The sequence below is a fragment of the Aethina tumida genome, chromosome 4 (genome assembly GCF_024364675.1).
Source record: "Aethina tumida isolate Nest 87 chromosome 4, icAetTumi1.1, whole genome shotgun sequence".
NCBI classification, from domain to species: Eukaryota; Metazoa; Arthropoda; class Insecta; order Coleoptera; family Nitidulidae; genus Aethina; species Aethina tumida.
The window spans coordinates 22,016,867-22,039,606 of NC_065438.1; the positions used below are offsets into that span (position 1 = coordinate 22,016,867).

General features: G+C 29.0%; 2 protein-coding genes across 4 annotated transcripts in view; one reads left to right on the forward strand and one right to left on the reverse strand.

Moving 5' to 3' along the window:
• Positions 1–1,779: 1,779 nt before the first annotated feature.
• On the forward strand, positions 1,780–11,416 carry LOC109599684 (golgin subfamily A member 1). The gene is made up of 7 exons (XM_020015704.2): positions 1,780–2,324; positions 2,378–2,595; positions 6,996–7,256; positions 7,532–7,777; positions 8,428–8,642; positions 8,699–8,927; positions 10,406–11,416. Exons 1-7 carry the CDS (start codon positions 1,946–1,948, stop codon positions 10,781–10,783), a joined length of 1,926 nt encoding a protein of 641 aa, XP_019871263.1. The 5' UTR covers positions 1,780–1,945; the 3' UTR covers positions 10,784–11,416.
• A 2,170-nt stretch (positions 11,417–13,586) lies between these two features.
• Positions 13,587–22,740, reverse strand: part of LOC109599662 (uncharacterized) — a 65,445-nt gene continuing 56,291 nt past the window's right edge. The window contains exons 3-7 of one of the 3 annotated variants that reach the window (XM_020015678.2): positions 19,787–20,044; positions 17,397–17,650; positions 17,177–17,345; positions 16,991–17,127; positions 13,587–14,442 (exon numbers count right to left, since the gene is read on the reverse strand). In XM_020015678.2, coding sequence (XP_019871237.1) covers positions 14,287–14,442; positions 16,991–17,127; positions 17,177–17,345; positions 17,397–17,650; positions 19,787–19,979 — 909 coding nt within the window. In that variant the 5' untranslated portion in view covers positions 19,980–20,044 and the 3' untranslated portion in view covers positions 13,587–14,286. Of the gene's footprint in view, positions 14,443–16,990; positions 17,128–17,176; positions 17,346–17,396; positions 17,651–19,786; positions 20,048–22,740 lie in introns of all 3 variants that reach the window. The other 2 variants (XM_020015677.2, XM_020015676.2) reach the window with 2 other exon arrangements.

The following is a 22,740-nucleotide window of genomic DNA, read 5'->3' on the forward strand; positions in this document are numbered from 1 at the left end:
CCGACTTCTCGGATCCAACATGATTTTAGAGTGTTAATTTTCGTTTGCTACGTTCGGCACGTATCGGTTTCCGAACACAATCTGTCTTACTAAGAGACTTGTTCAACGTACAAATAGTTTACTTACAGTGGCGGTTCGTTAAGTTTGAGTCTCGTAAGGAACATTATATATAAAACAAATTACAACAAAACAATTATTTTATATTTATTTTCGATAATAACATACAATTTGAAAGATCAGTGCTTGCGTCATGTAAATTTAGTCCACAAGATAATTTTTTCAAATAATAAAAACCTATTTTATACCAAATATTTTCACTACTATTTGAAAATAAAAGACATGGTCAGGACATATTCTCGTTTAATAATAGATGTGTTCGGTGCATTCGATCAGTACTTGGCACCTGACCGTCCCATTCGCGACGCACAGTTTTTCGAATTTTACGATGCTAAAAAAGCCCACTGACTGTGGACCTTCGAAACAGCGAGGACCCAATCAACAAATAGTATCGGTCGGTGGGGGTGATTACCCCGATTTCCGCGATCCCTTGTCCACCACGAAACGGATGATTTCGACGTGCCGTTCGGTGTCTGGCGGATATCACACAGCTCGGCGGATTCTGCACATTACAACGAAAATACAATCAACATCTGATTTCTATGGCGGCAAAACAGATGCCATTTGAAAATCCACTCAGACCTTAAATTTTGACACACTCAGTTTTTCGACTTCTTGTTAATTATACCGTACGAAAAATGCTCTTCGTGTCTGGATGTTGTAAGAGATGGATGCACGACAAAGAGAGAAAAGTTTTGCCCGGTAGTAAGAATCCCTACTCTCAGAGACAATGCGCCGTGCTGGTGCGCGCCGGCGCACAATGTAAATTAATCTTTGCGAATGCATTTAGTAACTCTCCGTATGCGTAGGGATGTAGTTCGAGTTCTTCGGATGCTCCATTTAAATTCCGTAACTTTGTATATTTTCAATCTGTAAAATGAAATATTTTTTGAGGGTATATCAAAAACAAAAATAAGTATTCTAAAAATAAACTACTTTTTTCAAAATAAAAATGTATCCCAAAAATTAAATAAAATATACTAAAAACAACGTCTGCGGAGACGAACCGCATGCTAAACGCAGCAAAACCAAATGATCCCCTCCAGTCAGTTCGGCCCGCCCACATAATTGCATGTATATCTTTCCTTTTTGTTTACAAAGGGGTACTGATGTTCCGTCTCAATATGCGAGTAGACACGCTCATCATTTTTGATACGGTATAATGGTGAGGGACGTGGAAAACTGGACGATTTGAAGAGGTTTTCACGTGCCGTTCAACATTTCGACGGTGTGACCTAAATAAAACATAGCCAGGCCACACATTTAAAGAGACGTAAGGACAATATCAGCAACGCGCCGAAATAACACTGGTCGCCTTTTACAATGCACGCATTTGTATGCTCCCAAGCATACAAATACAAAATGTTTTTTATTTTCAAAGGATAGGGAAGATTTATGGTATAAAAGGGGTCATTCAAATTGTATGTTGTTAATTATGGGTAAATAAAAATATAAATAAAAATAAAATATTGTTTTTGTTTTTATTTATAATGCTTCATCAGATTGAAACCTGACGAGCCGCCACTGGTAATGCTAAAAAATAAACATTTTACACTTTAAAGCGTACCGAACCGAAAGATGCCGAACGTGTCTAACGAAAACATAGGTTCCACAGCAAGTGGATTTGCTAAATGCGCACACTGGATGGCAGCACCAAACTGCCTGTCAAATTTGACAATCAACGTCACCACAATAAAGTCATCAAAACGACTAAAACAGATTGCACATGCACGGTCCGCCGCATAAATAACAATAAACGATGGTGCGTGGGTCGATGTGAACGGTCGCACAAAATAAAATGTCAGTGTAACGTGTCTCCGGCCAAAAAATGTTCGCGTCGTTGAAGAACAAGATCCGCGAGGAGACTGGCAGTGATCTGTCGAAATTCACTGCCAAAATAACGTCCAGCACCGTACAGAAGATCGACTCGCTGCGTGGTAAGTCGCATCAGGGCTCCACGTCGAGCCTCAACTCGATCGTGTCGTCGGACGGGCTCAGGGAAGATGTGCCGGTCGTCGATGCGGACGAATTCAAGAAGAGACTGCTACGAATCGAGGCGGATTTCGCCAGGAAACTTGAGCACAAGGATACCGAGTACAAAGACTTGATCAGGGACAAGGATAAACAGCTGCAGGCCATCGAGAAGGAGAAGGACGAGGCCTATAAGCAAATATCGAGTTTGAAGGAGTCGCTGAAGAGTTTGGAAGGTACTGTTTGGACCACAGTGTTTATATTTGTTGTCACAGTTGTTGGTTTGTAGAGTTCAAACAAAAGATTCTGATGCAACAAGAAAACAATGAACAGTTTGAATCGTTACAAGTGCAGGAGCTGTCCAAAGTCAAGCAGCTGGTGCTGTTGAGAGAGCAAGAGCTCTCAGAGAAGAGTGGCGCTCTGAAGGATGCCAATGTCCAATTAGAGAAGCTTAGGAATGAGGTTAACAGGCTCAGAAGGCAGGAAGAGCAGCTCAGTGATATCCAGGTAATTGAATACATGAATGTTAAATGTAGCATAACTATTGTTATATTTTGTGTATGTTCACCGAGTGTTATCATTAAAAATGATTACTCAACTTGTTTGTACTAGATAACTGGGCAGGTAGGTATTTTTATCACTGAGTGATTATGCCTACTAACATATTACTTGGTTTTTTGCTTCATTTAATGAGAAGCAAGCCAACATTTTTATGTTTTATTGCGTTTTATATTACATTTAAAGTGAGTCAATAAAAATTGAGACTTAAAGATAAGGGATATTGATTTTCTTAAGCCTTTTATATTGAATAAGCATAAAAAATTGCGTAAATATGATATTTATACAATACAATGTTTGTGATGATCTGTTAGAAATTTTTGTTGATTACACGATTTTTTATAATATTACACAGTTGAACAATTTTTTTTAATTAAATCAGATGAATTTTGTACTTTTTATCTGTTTATCAGAAATCACGCCACATAAATCAATAACCAAAATTTGCACAGTGTGGCCTCATAATATTTATATTTTTTGTCACATTTTAACAATTTTTTTTAATTGTAAAGCATGAAGATATGTATTTATACACAAAATGTCACATTTTTGGACCTAAAAACAAAACGTACTGTATAATTTTTAGACACGAAAATTGAAGACATCATACTAGCCACTTTTTTATAGAAAATCTAACCACACCACTGAATTAAGGACCCCTTAAAATAGGTATATACCTAATTTCATAAACAAAATATGCGTATTGATTTGTGATTAAATTAAATGTCATATTTTTCATATGAATTTATTTTTTTCATTAAGGAGTTTTTGTAATAAATTGTCAAAATAGCAAATGTCAAATAATCTTATTTTTTAACCACATAGGAGTTTATACTAATATACTGTTCTAATAAGACTGTACAAGTGGATTTATGGAAATAAATAAAATTTGGGTATTAAGAGTATTAATATAAGTATTAGGGTGGGCCAAAAAAATCGACTATTCGACATTGAGAAATTAGTAATTTTAATATAGGAAGATCAAAATCCATATCGATCGTTCAAAAAAAAGGATCTTTCTCCTTTTTAGAATTTGTTCTATGTTTCTTAACACTGATTTTTGTAATTTTAACGAAGGATTTTACGAAAATTCGAGATATCGATATAATTACAATTTATCAAGATATGTTTTCTTCTTAATCATTTAAAAATATCTAAAGACGACTACAATAAATAAAACAAAAACAATAAATAAATTTTACTATATACAACTTATGGATTTTATATTTATAATTATATATTTTTATATGAAAACAGAATTTTCTATATTCTATTCCAATCAAAATTTGAATTTTGCATTTGTCCCCGTAAGAGTGAAAGAGAAAGAAATACATACTAATGAGAGATCGAGAAGGACGAAAATAGTGATCGGTGGATGCGCCACCAAGTAAGCTATGCAAATTTGTGTGGTTCGCACGTTTAATTGTTATTTCCAAGAATTCTAGGTTTAGAGAGGAGAAGGCGAAAATTTTCAATTTTTGTTGTTTGTCAATGATTTCAATAAGGTTTGCAGTGACGATTATTATGTTCCGTTTTCAAATTCAAGTATGTATTTATGTCATTTATATTAATATTAAATTTTAACAAAAATTAATTAACCAGACTAATTAATGTACTTAAATGTAATTAATATTAATTATTAGATTTGTTAGGGCCAAAAAATCTACAATATTTTTTTAACTTCCAACACTGAAAAATTTGTTCTAAGGCACATTTAAAAAATGCTCTCCAAAGATGAGCTCTTAATTTTAATCCATATCTTGCCATTACTTGATCGTACAGATAATTTCTATTTACATTTTTGTAGGAAATTAAACATTCTACAATTTTTTCATATCTCTTATCGTTTAGAAGATGTCGGACTCGTAAATAAGTAAATATTATGAAATATTCATACATATTTGCGCTTATCATAATTTAGTATCGTCATCTAATATTTTTCAACAGGTTTATTTAAAATGTAACTCAATTTTTTTTCATAAAATTTATAATTGAATATATTTCGTCTGGGTAATTTCTAATGTTGGTAGATCTGTTTTTTATAACATGTTATACTAGCGCTATCTGTGTTTTTTTTTTTTTCATTTTTATATTGCATATACAGTATCAAAAATGATGAACGTGTCTACTCGCGTATTGAGACGGAACATCAATACCCCTTTGTAAACAAAAAAGAAAGATATACATGCAATTATGTGGGCGGGCCGGACTGACTGGAGGGGATCATTTGGTTTTGCTGCGTTTAGCATGCGGTTCGTCTCCGCAGAGGAGTCGATGTCTTTGAACACTTTATTTAATTGTTTTTAGTTTTTTATTTATGCATTTATTTATTTCAGAGAAGTTTATTTTTAGAATACTTATTTTTGTTTTTGATATACCTAACCTACGCATATGGAGAGTTACTAAATGCATTCGCAAAGATTAATTTATATTGTGCGCAAGCGCGCACTAGCACGGCGCATTTTCTCTGAGAGTGGGGATTCCTACTACCGGGCAAAATTTTACTCTCTTTGTCGTGCATCCATCTCTTACAACATCTAGACACGGAGAGTATTTTTCGCACTGTATAGTTTTTGGAGCTTCTGAGTTGTGTCTTCTTGTATATAACTATAACCAAATTATTAACTGCTGAGTTTTAATATATTTATATTTTTCTTTTCTATTGATATTTAATCATATTTCTTAAATAAAAAAAAAATTTTTTTTGAAATAGATAATAAATGATCTCAGAATTCATGACTTAAAAGGATAAATTTCAAATATTTATTAAAAAACTATTAAAATCAGTACGCATTTGGATTCGATTGCGAATATCTTCTAAATAGTTAGAGTAATCGATTAACCACAAGAGATCTTTTTTATAGAGCTTTTAATTTTCTGCAATATATATATTAGGCATTTCCTAATATTTACTTATCTACCAGTTCCTACGAGAAATGTAAATAGAAATTTTCTATACAATCAAGACGAGATATAAATTTTGCTATTGGAACTAAAGAAAAAATGTGCCAAGGAACCAATTTTTCGGTGTCGGAAAATAATCGATTTTTTGGTCCACCCTAATAAGTATTGTATTATTACCTATGAAAATTGTTTTATTGATATAACGTTAACTTAATATTTAAATAAAGGTAGAGAAATAATATGTTGTAAAAGCGACAATTGAACGAGCAATAACATAAATTTGAATGAATATTTTGTGCGTAAGTTCTCCAGGGGCGCTTTTAAATGTTGGCGCCAATTCGTTTCCTAAGTCAATCTTAAATATTTCTGTTTGGTTCCAAAATTCGCGCTTGCACATTAAGATCGGCCTATTGTTTCAATCGTAGAGGCGTGCCTCTAGCCACTGAGATAACTGCAAATACCTACACAAACGAAATTTCCAAACAATGCCAATTTTTCAGTTTAAAAAGTACTTGATCCTATATGTGTCTGATAGATTCAGTTGTGGAAAGGCTGTATCTCGTTTTTATTGCGATAAGGCGCCAACCAGTAATAACACGACAGCATTTATAAGGAATGCTGTTGACGTGGTGGATTTATTATTAAATAAATGTGTATCAATTCATAAATGTGAATAAACTATTTTGTTGGCCATGTATTTTATTTTGAAAGGGTAGTGAAGATGTTTGTTATAAAAGGGGTTTTGTGATTTGAAAAAACTGGACTTAAACTTGACGAGTCGCCACTGGTATTATTAGGATATAGTTCCATTATTCTTGAAAAATGAGATAATTTATCCTAATTTTGACAATTTATACCATAGACTAGTTGTTAAAAACAATTCACAATAAGTATGAATGTGTATATTTTTATAAAATTTGGTATACACTCATTACAGGGGGTGCTTTATCCAGTGGTGTAGTTATTTTTTCTATAATAAATTTACACATGATTTCCTTAATTTTCATGCCTCGTTGGTTTTGATTTTGGATCCAAGAACCTCTCATTTTGTGTAAAATATTTTTCATGCTTTGCAATTGAAAAGAAGTTTGTTAAAATCAGACAAAAAATACAAATTTTTCGGAAGCCACACAGTAGACAAGTTGAATATTAAATTAATTAAATTAGGTAGTAGTGTTAAGAAATGTTCTTCAGCAATTTTTAAATAAAACACGCTGAACAACAACAACAAAAAAACGGTCGAACAGTTTCTGGCTTACGGTGACGTTTTTACTTTTCCAATCTGCACTTGTGTTGACCCGAAATTGTATGTACGGTGCGCTTATTTGGGCTTAAAGCACTCGAAAAGAACACGCAGGTATGTGCTTCGTATACGCCGTCACTTACCTATATTACGTGAAGTACCCAGTCGATTGGGGCCAGATTTCAATGCGATCACGTTGCAGGACGACCTCGAGTCGTTGCGTCACTCGAGCTCGAGGGATCTGGCCGCGTTGGCCACGCAGCTGGCCAAGAGCGAGGAGGAGAGACGGCACTTGTCCGATTTGGTGGTGATATTGAGGCAGCGCGTGTCGAACGAAACGTCCGACGACGAGCACGTGGCCAAAGAGAGGAAACTGTTGGAACAGAGGCTGGAGGAGGCGCACCTTCACTTGGCCGACATTAAGACGTCGTGGAGTGATAAGATCGCCTCCCTGGAGACGCAGGTTTGTATCGAATCTTTGGGGCGGGTGCGGGGTGTCCCTAAAAGTTGGTTGTCCTGGAACACAACCAACGGGGGACACCCTGGACAAGTGCTCCAGTTAAATTCTATCACATGTTGATACGAAATTTGTTTATTTGCTTTAGAGCAACCACAAAACACGTTTGTGAGTATATTTTGGTTTGGGTGCAGTTTGTTTTGCTTAAACAGTTTGTCACCACTAACCGTGAGCAACTGCGATGACGTACCGGCAACATAAACAACGGCATGCATTTCTAGGTGGGAAGACTGAGCAGGCAGGCGGCCGAGGAGTCGGCGGAACGCCGAAGGGCCGTTCAGGAGAAGGACGAGCTGGCCGAGAAGGTGAAGCAGCTGGAGGCGGAGCTTGAGTGCAATCGTTTCGATCTGAACAACAAGGAGAATAAAATAAAACGTCTGACCCAAGATATAAACGAGCTGAGCTTCGAACTTAAGAGTCTGCGTAACGATAACGACGAAGAGATCGCCTTCCTCCGGACCGAACTCGTGAGTCATAACGTGTAAAAGAGAAAACGGGCTTGATTCCTAATTTTTTTGTTGTTTGATTGGATTTTTTTTATTGTTTTTGGATGGTTTTGTCCCCTACATAGATCTCTATATTTTTTAGAGGACGCGGCCATGCTTCCTTTTTGCGAAGTGAATGAAAACGATGTGATTTATTATAGTAATTAAGCGATAGGAACCTGCATTTATCATTATTGTTATCGTGTTTAACACCCACTGTTTTCTTCTTGCAAGCTTTTCACCAGTTTTTAGTGTGATTAGAGATGGACATGGTACTTGAGATGACTGTGATAAGAATGAAATTTCCTAAAGATTGTGCCTTTGTTTGAAACAAACAAATACATTTAGTGCAATTAAACAAGTGTCCATCTCTATGTATTTTAATAATGGACTTTTGCTTATGGTAGTTTTAATTTTTATGTTATATAACGTAGGAGTCCCTAAATTTTACATAAAACATAATTTTTTCAAAATTATTATTTATATACACATTATGTTATGCTTACCAATAAATATTCATTTAAACCCAATTTTGTTTTATTTTTGTGAATGTCTTCTTAAATGTTGACCCTCCTAAAACAACCCTGAGGACATGTTTCATCTGCAACATCACTGTAGTTTGTGTTTTCTAGGAAAATGCCTCGACTGAGTTGAAGGTGGTCAAAAAGAATTTAGAAAACAACGAAAACGAACTAGAAAAGTCCGAAGATGAGTGTGGCAAATTGAAGATCTCTGTGGAGTCTGAACACTTAGCCAACAGTTCTCTTAGGCAAATCATCACAAAGTTGGAAAAGGAACTTGGTGAAGAGAAGTCCAACTCTTTGAACGTGCAGAAAACACTCACCAGGTAACAAACTATTACACAATAACTGATGGGAGATGTATTAATGTTTTTTTTACTAGGGTAACGACTGAGAAAAATACGGCACTGTTACGTAACGCAGAAATATCACAGCAAATGGAGCTGGTGAAGATGAACATGAAACGACAGGAGCAAGAAATGACCGATTTGTTGAATAAACTGGGGCAGTTGGAGGAAGAGAATGTCAAGCTTAAGGACAGCAAAACGGTCGAGAAGCAGTTACGTGACACGATAGTGGAACTGGAGGACCAAATATCTGAGAAAAATAAGGTTAGTTTAAATTAGGTTAGTTTAGAATGGTAATGCAATGATGGTGATAGTGTAAATTTAAATATTCGTTTATTTTGCTTTTTACCAAGTATGCACTATTCATCGTGATTGGACACGTGGTTTAATCTGGAGGGCACATCAAGTAAAATGATAATTAAAAGATATTTGAATTTGACACAAAATTGCACCGCCTACTTAGACTCACGAATCTACCACTCTCTTCGTCCATCCTTCTCCAATTCTCATTAACGTCAGTCATTTTCTTTCGCTTGCACAGACAAATACAAAATTCGAATTTTGATAATTGTTGGCAACATGCTAAAATATAGAAAAGAACAATTTACAATAGGTGGACAAAATTTCGGGACGGTATTTTTTTTCTAATGTTCCTCTTGAAGTAAATACTGCTCTTTAATTGAAATTTCAAGAATTGTTTTTTCTCAACTGATGAGGTAAAAGTAGGTGTAAATAAATTTATTTTTACTTATTTATATAAATTAATTTACTCTATTTTAATAAATTTATTAATTTGTTTATACAAATAACCACAAAAAAAATTTGAAATTAATATTTATTTTTTATTTAATTATCATTTTTTTAACTGAAAAGGAAAGTAAATAAAATATGAAAATATTATGAATTAATTAATTAATTTATAAACCTGTATAAATAATCACAGAAAAAAATTAGTACTTAATATAGATATTAAGGTAATATTTATTTATAAAAAAGTTTAAAGGAGTAAATAAAATATGAAAAAACATGAATTAATTAATTAATTTATAAATCTGCATAAATAACCGCAGAAAAAAATTAGAAATTAATTTAGATATTAAGGTAAAATTTATTTAAAAAAATAAATTTAATATAATAGGAATTAATATTTACTTTTTATTTAATTGTTATTTTTTAATTAACTTAAATAAATAAAAATTTAAAATAAAAAAAAATTAGTAAATAATAATAATTAATGAACAAAAAATGGAAATTAATATTTATTTTTTATATAATTATCATTATTTGATAATTTAAAGGTAAATAAATGAAAAATTGATAAATTATTAATTAGTACTAATAAATTTATTAATCTGTTTGTACAAATAATCAAAGAAAAAAAATATAATTCAGCTTTACCAAAACCGAGAATCACAAAGAGGAGATGGCTTGGGTGGGGATGGGCCAAAATTTTCAAACAAAAAAAGATATATGTTAAATTAAATAATAATTTAATTATTAAGAATCCCTTTAAAAATTAAAGTTTCTATAATTATGTCCAGTTCAATTCAGAAAAATGTATGTAACATTTTATAAAATAAGAATGTAGTAGTTTTTGTTATAATGTATACAAAAAAACGACAATAAATTAATATTAAACAGTTTACAATAAAATAAAAGAGTTATGGCTAAAATATTTAATATTAACAAATAAAACTGATTTAAAATCAATATTTTAAAAGAAAATAATTAAATAATTTCAGAATATCAAAACGTTGCAACTGCGACTGGCTGACATGAAGAAAACGCTGCAACAAGAACTGCGCACGCCCAGTAACCACGCCGATCTGGACGCGGCGATACTGACGCCCAGCCAAACGTCCACTAAACACCATCCCAAGTCGTCGCGTCGCGACGATGAGGACGTCAACTTCAAATACCTCAAGCACGTTGTGATCAAGTTCCTGACCAGTCGCGACTACGAGGCCCAGCATCTAATCAAGGCGATAGCCACGCTGCTGAAGTTCACGGCGGAGGAGGAACGCCTGATACAGGAGACGTTGGAGTGGAAGAAGTCGTGGTTCGGCAGCAGGCCGAAGATGAACGGCAGTCACAAGTCGAAGATGTTCCCGCCCAGCTGATGGCTGATTTAGTTGCACGCTTGGACGGGATCGCCGATTTAATAGGCAGCACCAGACTGCCGTTGACCTAGGGCTGAAAGAAAGCTTGCTGATTGATTTATTAATGGTTCGATGTGTCGTGCGTTTCTGTGTGCGGAGGCGAAATTTGTTTTGGGTGATTGGAATTTGTTTTATATGGTTTGATCAGGTTAAACCAATAGAATCGTACGTTTAATATTTGACATTAACAGCTTCAGCTCACTAGTTTCGAGACAATATTCGTAGTAATTTTTAAGTAGTTAATTTTATCACATTTGATTAATTTTTTTATTGACTATTACATCACGTGTTTTGATTTTTATATACTATTTAATTAAGCCAATATAAAATAATATTCCATCCGATTGGATTTAGCTCGTCAATTATTTAACTTAAGCTTAAACTATGCCAGAAATTGTAATCACGTAATTATTTTTGTAATCATCGTAATTCATTCCTTTTGAAATATTTATATCAGTATTTGTTAGTTAATGCGCTTTGTTTAGATGGTTGTTTTTTTTGTTGATTTTTTATTAAGGCTCATGTTATAGTGATATTTTACAATTCCAGATTTAAGATAATTGTATATAATGTAAATAAATATTTATAAATTTATTAATCTATTTGTACAAATATCCACAAAATAAAATGAAAATTAATAATATTGTTTTTTTATTTAATATTAAACAATATTAAATTGTCAAAGTAAAGGTAAGTAAATAAAAAATAGAGTATAACCATTTTATATATTAAATATTAATAAATTTATATATCTATTTGTATAAATAAACCCAGATTCAATCAATTATTAATTAATAAATTTATTAATCAAGTTGTACAAATATAAGAAAAAGAAATTAATTATCATTTTTAAACTGACGAAGTAAAAGTAAGTATAAATAAATTTACTTTTACATATATAAATTCATTTACTCTATTTTAATAAATTTATCAATTTGTTTATACAAATATCCACAGAAAAAAATTCGAAATTAATATTTATTTTTTATTTAAATGATCATTTAAAGTAATACAAATAACCACAGAAAAAAGTTATAAATTAATATAAATATTAAGGTAATATTTATTTACAAAGTAAATTTAAAAATTAATATTTATTTTTTATTTAATTGTCATTTTTTAATTAATAATTTAAAGGTAAATAAATAAAAATGTATAAGGTATTAATATTAATACTAAATTATTAATCTGTACAAATATCCAAATAAAAAAAATAGAAAATATTTATTTTTAAAGGCAACATTTGTCATTTAAAAAATTAATAAATTAATTAGTACTAATAAATATATTAATTTGTTTGTACAAATAATCAAAAAAAAAGAGAATTACAAATTGATATTTAAAAGAAAAATATATAAAAAATTAATAAATTATTAATTAGTACTAATAAATTTTTTAAGTTTATTCAAATAACCAAAGAACAAAAAATAGAAATTAATATTTATTTTTTATTTAATTGACATTTTTAATTTATAATTTAAAAGTAAATAAAGAAAAAATAAATAAATTATTAATTAGTCCTAATAAATTTATTAATCATTTTGTTCAAATAACCAAAGAACAAAAAATAAAAATTATTATTTATTTTTTATTTAATTATCATTTTCATTTGATAATTTAATGGTAAATAAATAAAAATTTAATAAATTATTAATTAGTATTAATAAATTTAGTAATCTGTTTGTACAAATAATCAAAGAACAAAAAATAAAAATTAAAAATTATCTTTTATTTAATTATCATTTTTATTTCATTTATTATTAATTATACCTAATAATTAATCTGTTTTTACAAATAACCACAGAAAAAAATACAAATTACTATTTATTTAATTGTCAATGTTTAATTAAAAATTTAAAGGCAAATAATTAAAAAGTCTATAAATTATTAATTAGTACTAATAAATTTATTAATCGTTTGTACAAATAACCAAAGAACAAAAAATATAAATTAATATTTATTTTTTATTTAATTGTCATTTTTAATGGAGTAAATAAATGAAATAAAAATAAATTATTAATTAGAACTAATAAATTTATTAATCTGTTTGTACAAATCATCAAATGATGATTTGTACAAATAGTAGTAGTAGTAGTATTAATAAATTTGTTAGTCTGTTTGTACAAATAACCAAAGAAAAAAAAAATAGAAATTAATCTTTATATAATTATCATTGTTTAATTAATAATTTAAAGGTAATTAATTAAAAAATTAATAAAATATTAATTAGCACTAATAAATTTATTAATTTGTTTGCACGAATAATAATAAAAAAATAGAAATTAATATAGTGTTATTTTTTAATTAATAATTTAAAGGTAAATAAATAAAAAATTAATAAATCATTAATTAGTACTAATAAATTTATTAATCTCTTAATTTATTAATAACCTAAAAAAAAATTAGAAATTAATATTTATTTTTTATTTAATTGTCATTTTTTTACTGAAAATTTCAAGTTAAGTAAATAAAAAACAAATAGTAAATTTATTAATTAATCGGTTTATACAAATAATGCATAAAAAAATTAGAGATTTAATTGATAATTTAAAGGTATAAAAAGTGAATAATATGGTACTTACCTTTAAAAATATAAATAAAAATAACTACAGAAAAACAATTAAAACTTTCAAATTGAGAAATTAATTAATCATATACTTTTTAATCTATTTGTACAAATAACCACAGAAAAATATAACATTTATTCAATATTTAATTATTATTTTTAAACTGAAAGGGAAGGTAAGTAAATAAAAAAACGAGATATATTCGTGCAATTTATTAATTAATACCTTTAGTTATAAAAGAGGGAGACTAAATACTTTTGTGCATGTTACATAGTCTATTGATTTGTTTTCTAAAATGGATCAAGAAATTATTGTATACCATTATTACACCTATTACATTTAAATATTGAATTATATGACCAGTCTTAGAGGTTACAAAAAATCTTCCTACTTAATCCAATTGAAACTACATTATATTAAGAATTTTATCACAGAAAAATATATTCATTAGATTAATTTATACTTTAGTACTACAAAACTTATTTGTCGTCTCAACAAGTCTTTGGGGTTACGATATGTTTTTTACATTAGTAATATACGAGGGAATTCGAAGAGGACAAAGATTCTAACAGTCAAAAATTCATCTCTTCATCCAGACAATTTCGACTTGAAATCAATTACAACTACTTCGTTGTCGAAAAAGTCCTTGTTAAATCGTTTCAGTCGGTGCGACCAGTCGCAAAGTTTGATTTTCTGCCATTTTTACCTTATCAAATTGCCGTCCCTAAAACTACAAAAATAACCCAGGCACCTCGGAAAATCAGTCGACCCATTGACCCACTCAGATACGAGCAATTTGATACGCAAAACTTTGCGACCCAGCCACACCGGGGAAGTACGGATACCTTGATAAAAAAACATATCTGAAATATATTATGTATGCGCAGTAAAATTCGTCTACAATGCGGTACGTTCGTCGTACACAATAACAGCTTCGTTGTCGACCAACGAGTCGGTGTCTTTGTGCAGGAACTGGCTTCTGGATTTGCTCAGGGCTATGATTGCGGCCTCGTCGTTTCTCATCCTGTTTTTTCGCTTCTTACTGAAGTTCACCTGTTGAAAACATTTTCATAATACAATCGTTCATAACAGGGAGTTTATCTTAGCTTTTAATAATCTGTTTATAAAAATTAATACCATTAATTATTAATTTGACTGAAAAGGTAAATATTAATTTATATTATATTAGTATGTATTAATGTATTAATTAAATACTAATATTCTGTACATATAACCACAAAAAAAAAAACGGAAATTAATATTTAATTTTTACTTAATTATCAATTAAAAACAAAAAAATTTAAAATATAAGTAAATAAAGGCCGAGATATATTATTAATTACAATTAATAAATTTATTATTTTCTTTCTATAAATTAAATAAATTAATTAAATTATTGAAAATTAATAATATTTTTTATTTAATTAATTTTAAATTGACAGTTGAGTTATATTAATAATATTATTATTAATATTCAATTTAAGGAAATGAAAAATAGGGTGAAATATTTTTATATATTTATTAAATACTACTATTTTTTATTTTTGTATAATTAATCACAGAAAAAAAAAATGGAAATTAATATTTAATTTTTATTTTATTATCAACAAAAATTAAAGATATGTAAATAAAGATCGAGAAATATTATTAACAAGATACACTTCAATAACCAAATAATTTTTAATTAAAAAAATGTCGTGTGAGAATTATTGTGAAAGCAGAATTGGAAGAAATTTCGCTCCTCTCGAACAATTTAGTTCCGAAGAAAATTTCCCGTATGAATAGTAAATATTAATGAGCTATACATACTTAAGAAATTTCTTGAGTGCATTAATTGCTACAATTACTACCTACCACTGTAGCCTTAAAGAAATATATATACATACAGTATATTTATAAATATAACGATGTTCGAAAAACGTAAAAATTTTCTAAAAACGTAAAAAACGACTAAAATCTCAAAACTTCATTAAAAACGTGAGAAATTACTAAAATCGTAAAGTGACCTAATTCCATACGATCAAATTCCATACGTTCATTTTCCATACGATTAAAATCCATACGATTAAAATCCATACGATTAAAATCCATACGATTAAAATCCATACGATTAAAATCCATACGATCAAAATCCATACGATCATTTTCCATACGATCAAAATCCATATGATCATTTTCCATACGCTCAAAATCCATACGATCATTTTCCATACGATCAAAATCCATACGATCATTTTCCCTATGATTAAAATCCATACGATCAAAATCCATCCATCATTTTCTTCATTCTTTTTAATTTAAATTTTATGATTAACCAGCTATACCCACGACTTCGTCCGGGAGGCGCCCGACGTGGCGGCCCAGTGGTGGCATGCGTGTGGTTCTGGACAGTACTTGGATATTGCAACATTATTTTTTTTAAATAAAAGTAGCCTAAGTTACTGCTTATTCATCAGCTACCTTCCAATAAAAGTCCCGTCAAAATCGGTTCAGCCATTTCAGAGATTAGCCGGAACAAAGAGACAGACAGACAGAGAGGCAAAAATTGTAAAAAATGTTATTTTGGTGTATGTACCGTATTTATATTCATATGCATGTAGTAAAAAACGGTTAATTCAATATTACAAACAGACACTCCAATTTTATTTATATGTATATAGATAAGGACTAATAAATATATTAATTTTTTTCTAAAAAAGAAAATGATAAATGGAGCAAAATATTGCTATTATTTATTAATTAAATACTAACAATTTTTTTTTGTACATATAATCACAGAAAAAAATTGGAAATTAATATTTAATTTTTATTTAATTATCAATTTTAAACAAAAAAAATCAACAATACTATTTTTTATTTAATAATTAATTTTAAATTGACAAAGTAGAAAAAAGAAAATCAAAAATGGGGTGAAATATTGCTATTATTTATTAATTAAATACTAATAAACTTTTATTTTTTTTGTATAAATAATTACAGAAAAAAATTGGAAAATAATATTTAATTTTTATTTAATTATCAATTTTAAAAAAAAAAGTTAAAGCTAAGTAAATAAAGAGTAAGTAATTAAGACTAACAAATTTATTAATCTCTTTTAAACTGACAAAGTGGAAAAAAGAAAATAAAAAAATGGGTGAAATATTACTAATATTTAATATTACTAAAATTAAATACTAATAAATTTTTATTTTTTTTATAAATAATTACAGAAAAAAATTAGAAATTTGTATTTAACTTTTAATCTTAAACAAAAAGAATTAAAGGAAAGTAAATAAAGAACGAGAGATTATTATTATTATTAATTAAGACTAATAAATTTATTAATCTCTTTCTATAAATAACCAATATAATAATAAATTAAAAATTAATAATATTTTATAATTATTAATTTTAAATTGAAAAAGTAGAAAAAAAGAAATGGAAATATTTTTATTTTTGTACATACGTACAAATACCTACTGAAAAAATTAGAAATTAATATGTAGTTTATATTTAATTATCACTTGAGAAAATAAAGAACGAGGTAGTAAAGATTTTTATTGAATTTCACATGTGAAAACAAGCGTTTCACAGTACAATAATTCATAATGTACAAGTTTACCTTAGCGTATAGGTCGTTAAGGTCGTCCTCGGTGGACAAAGGTCTCGGCTTGGATCTGACCCAGGCGGGCAGGCTCCTCGTTTTGAGCGTGGGTTCGCCCATTGTGTCCTCGTCTTTCACCCCGACCTCGTCTAAAACTACACAATGGTGTTTTATATAGCAATTTTGTGGCAAATAAATTCTTACTGCTGCTGGAAGCGTATTGTGCACCTTGCGGCGAGAACTCCGAGATTTCCGGCAGCGGACTCTTCGGCACTATTTCACCGTTGGCCTGGATGTGAGTGGGTATCGGCTGGCTTACCGGTCTGGGTTTCCTTGTGGAAGAAGTGTTGGCAACCGTCGTAGTCGAGTGAATCTAAAACAGGGGTTGTAATTCGGGAGTTTGTATAAAATTTATGAGTTTTACTTGAGTGCTGGATCCTGGATGGCTGGTGCTCCTCGGAACGGGACATATTCCTGGACACTGGGTGCAATGGGGTCCTCCAATGACCTTGTTGACGTACCAGGGACTTACGGGGGCGGGCGCCACCAATCTGTTGCTGTAGCCCCAGCCGGAGCCTTTGTGCTCGGCAAAAACTGCTGCCTGATTCTGGTAGCCGGGCGACACAACGTTGCTGGGCACTTGAGTGCCCGATCCGCCACCATCCACCTTTCTCAGACCTGCACATAAAACGTTTTACGACTTGTTCCATTTAAGTAACAGGGTAATTGTTTAGAATCGCCACCTACTTTTGGCTATAAAAAATCGAAAAAACAACATTTTTTCACTTTTTTTTTTCAAAATATTCTACTCTTCAGCGCATAAAAGTATATGTTTTGATCAAGTAAAAAAAAATTAAGATTTCTTAGAGAATTTTAAATTTAAAGGAATGCTGATTTTTGTGTTTTTTCGTTGAAATTTTTATGAAAATTTTTTTATGCTTATCTTATATTTATCTTGGTCAACTGAGAGAAATCAAAATTTCTTAGAGAAAAATTAATTATAAATTTGAACAATTTAGATTTCCGATGTTTTTCTTCAAAATTTTTATAATTTTTTTTTTAATACAGTATGCCTATTTTTTTTTCAGAAAATTCATCAAAAATAGAATATTTTCAAAAAAAAAAAAAAAAAAATTGTTAATAACGTATTTCGTAAAAATCAAGAAAGAAATTTATTTATTAGAAAATTTGGGTAAAATCACAAAATATTTTCAATTTTTGAAAATCTTTTAACCAGAAATTTTAATTTTCTATTTTTCTGAAACTTTTCAATTTTTATTTGAAAACACTGTAATTTTTTGTCAATGTTATGTGAAAAAAAAAGATTTTGTATTTTTATTTTTAAAATTTTTCACCAAATGATTTTTATAAATTTTAGGTGACTGAATTATTTTGTTGTCAAGTTAAACTTGACTTCCATTTCCATTTTTTAAATATTGTAAAATTCTATTAAAAGAAAAATTTGTTCGTTGTATTTTTCAATAATTTTCTCACCGTCAAATTGTTAAAATCTGTTTTAATTCCGAATTTTCAAGTTGACCTTGAAATTTTTCAATTTTTGACGTTTTTTAATGATTTAGCTACAAATTTTCAAGTTCATCTTTAATTTATTTTTCTGAATTTTCTGGATTCTTATTTGAAAAAATTTTATTAATCTTGGCCTCGCAATTTTTTCAATTTTTGATCTTTTTAATTTTTTAATAAATATTCATAATCTAGTTGATATGATTCCATTTTTTTAATGATTTTTTCTAAAATTTGTATGTTAGAAAATTTGGGTAAAATCGCAAAATTTTTACAATATTTAAAACTTTTTTCAGAAATTTTCAACTTTTTAATTTTTTATTTTTCTGTTCGGATTTTAATTTTTTGTGTCAAAATTATTACAACATTAAATTTTTTTAATTCCGAATTTTCAAGCTGATCTTGAATTTTTTTTCAATTTTTGAATGTTTTTTTACAAATTTTCATTTACCTTCTTCTGAAAAATATTTTGGATTCTTAGAAAATTTAAAATACCTACATTTTTTTTAAATTTCAAATTCAAATTGACCTTGACCTTGAATATTTTTTATTAATTTTCTCACCTCAAATTTTTTTAATTCCAAATTTTCATGTTGATCTTGACCTTGAAATTTTTTCAATTTTTGATAAACTTTTTATCTTTTAGTAATTATAAATAACCCACTTGACCTTAACCTTGAAATTTTCAATTTTTTAATGATTTTGTCTAAAAATTGTAAAATTTTGTTATAAAATTTGTATAAAATTGCAAAATTTTTTCAATTTTTTAATCAGAAATTTTCTTTTTTTACCTTCTAATTTTTTATTTTCCTTTAAAAAATTGAAAAATTACATTAACATTTTTTTTAATATTCTATTTTTGATGCACTTTTGGAAAAAATAGAGTTTCAAAAAATGTATGTTCAAATTTAAAATAAATTTTGAATTTTTTTCAGTTAACCAAAACAAGTTCTTCATCACACCTAAACATAGAACATTAAAAAAATATGAAAAATTTTTGATTTTTTATAATATATAATTTAATGAAAATTGTTAAATTTTCAAAACTTTATAAAAATTGAAAAATTACGTAATCGACATTTTTTTGAGAATATGCTTTTTTCAATAAACTTTTTGGAAAAAATAGGCAAACAGTATAAACAATTCTTTTCATAAAAGTTTCAAGCAAAAAAAATTGGTGTCGATAACTTAATTTTCAATTTTTTATGGCTGAAAACAGAAGAAGCCGCGATTCTAAACAGTAGATAACAGAAAATAAATGAAGGATGGATGAGAGACAAAAAGACGTACACTCACAGTAGTGTTTCTCCCTGCGCGGCATCACGCAGCACCTGTAGAGCAGGAAGGCGGCCAGGAGGCAGACGACGAGGGCGGCGCCGCAAAAGACGGCCGCCAAAAGGGGTAGACGGTCCCCCGTCACGCTCAGCCGCCACCCGCGGGACGTCGATGGGCTCGTAGGCTCCGGCCACATGCTCGCCGTCATCGTCACCCACTGCTGCTGCAGCACCACGCCACCCCCCACGTCCACGTCCACCACTTTGCCCTCATCTCCTGTAAAAACAGAATTGGGTCCATTAAAATAACACGGCGGCTTAAAAATAGCACGTCGAACTAAATTTATCGACTGGGGCGGCTTAATAATGGACTTGGCCGGCCATTTGACGGGGCTCATTGTCGGAAAGACAACCCAATTGCCGTTTAGCCGACTTTCGGGCGCACTAAACCTTTAATTACTGCCGTAAATGAAAAGGATTTTTGTTTATTTTTTGACCGACATTCAGTTCCAGGCCCGCCGACGTTAAATCGTCCGAATTTGGGTAAAACGAAACGGATAACGTGTCACATTCGTTGCCGTTGCTAATTTACAAGGGGGACAAAAAGTTCGACGTTTTAATGGGCCGAGTGGGAGGTTGTCAGCGACAATGGCTTAATTTAATCCGAAACGTTTCTCGCTCATCGACATTCATAAAGGCTGTCGTCGACGGTGAAAGGATCCATCAAAAATCAACTTTTACGTAAAAGTGTACGCGAAGTTTCATGCCCAAAAAAAGCAATTTATGTTCTTGATGTTTAACTTTAAAATAACACAACTTTAGTTGAGATTACTTATGTTTAATAAAAATATGAGTATTGTAATCAGGAATTTTTTTGTCCACTTCCTACAAGCAAATTTATGTTAGGAAAAAAAAATAATGGGTTCTATGAACTGATGGAAAAATCAACGTCAGTATTGATCTCTTCCTCAGAATTAAATCGTTTGTTGTACATAGAAAATTGCAGAATGATATAAATTAATAATGATCACATGGATAGATATCTGGACTATATGGTGGATGACATAATATTTCACATTTGTGTTGTGATGAAGAGGCAGAACACCTTTCCTATTATCTAATGAGACCCATCTTTGAGTAAATTATTTATGAACTTGGTCATTTTTAAAAGCATTAGCAGTTGTATTAATCGTTGCCATCCATGACACACATGGAAAAATGAGCGTTTTTACGTTTCTTCAAAATTCATAATTTCTCTATATTCAAAATTTTCAAGATGATCTTAATCTCGAAATATGTAATTTTTTAGTCAGTTTTTGGTAAAAAAGAAAAAAGGAGATTTTGACCAAATTTTTTTTTCTCAATATTTCATTTTTTATAAATTTTAAGAATCGAACAGTTTTAAAAATATATTTTTTAATTATAATCAAGTTAACAATGACAATTTCCTTTTTTAATGATTTTGTAAAATTTTATTAGAAAATTTGAGTAAAATTGCAAAATATTTTCAATTTTTGAAAATCAATTTTCAACTTCTTTTCTTCTTTTAATTTTTTGTTTTCTGAAACATTTCGATTTTTATTTGAAATAAATTTATAAATCTACATTTTTTAAATTCCAAAAACCTTGGCCTTGAATATAGTAATTTTTTAATCAGTTTTCTGTGAAAAAGAAGATAAGGAGATTTTGGATTATTTTTAAAATTTTTCACCCAATTTTTTAACAGAATTTTTTTCATTTTTATGGTGTTTTTAAATATTTTATAAAACATAATTTTAATTATAAATAATCAAGTTTACCTTGACCTTGAAATTTCCATTTTTAATGATTTTCTCTTAATATTTTATTAAAAAATTTTGTGTAAAAATTTTTGAAAATTTTCTTATGAAACATTTTCAATTTTTCATTTTTTTAATAAAAAGCTTTTCCAATTTTATTTGAAATTTTAAAGTCAAAACCTTCAACCTTCAAAACTTTTTCAACAATTTTCTCCCTCAAATTTAAATCTTTTTTTTAATTCCAAATTTATCAAGTTTTTTTAATTTTTCAAGTTCATCTTTTGATCTTTTATTTTAATGCAAAAAAAGTTGGATTCTTATTTGAAAAAACAATTATTAATATACATTTTTTAAATTCCAAATTCAATTCAGTCAATTAATTTTTTCAATTTCTCACCATAATTTTTTTAAAATTTTTTTAATTGCGAATTTTCAAGTTTGAATTTTTCTGAAAAAATTTGGATAATTGAGATTGAAATTTTTGTTTTTCTCGTCACTTTTTAATTTTTTATTTTTCTGAAAAAATTTGAATTCTATGAAAAAAATTTAAAAATTCACATTTTTTTAAATTCCAAATACTTAAGTTGACCTTAATCTCGAATACGCAACAATTTTCTTACCTCAAAAATTTTCAAATTGTTTTAATATCAATTTTTTAAGTTGACTTTGACCTTGAAATGTGAAAAAAGTTTTCTCAAATTTTTGAAAAGCATTTTCACCTTCTAGTTACAAAAATTTTAGTTTCTTTCGATTCTTTAATTTTATTTGAAAAATTTTTATAAATATACATTTTATTCCAAAATGAAAATTTTTTCAACAATTTTCTAATCACAAATTTTTAAAAATTTTTTCAATTCCGATGTTTCAAGTTGATCTTGACCTTGATTTTTTTCCATTCTTGATTTTCTCATCTTTTAATTTAATTTTCAAATTTACATTTTAATTTGGTAGCTATTATGAAAAAATGTTTTTGGATTCTCATTTGAAGAAATTTAAAGGTCAACTTGAAAATTTGGAATTAAAAAAAATAGATTTTTAATTTTTTTTTAAATAAGCAATTTTTTTTTTCAAATAATTAAAATATTCAAATAACTTGAAAACATGTAATTAAAATTTAGTTTAGAGTTTTAATTTAATAAGCTGAAATTTTCAAAGTTAAGGTAAACTTGAAAATTTCGAATTAGGTTTTTAA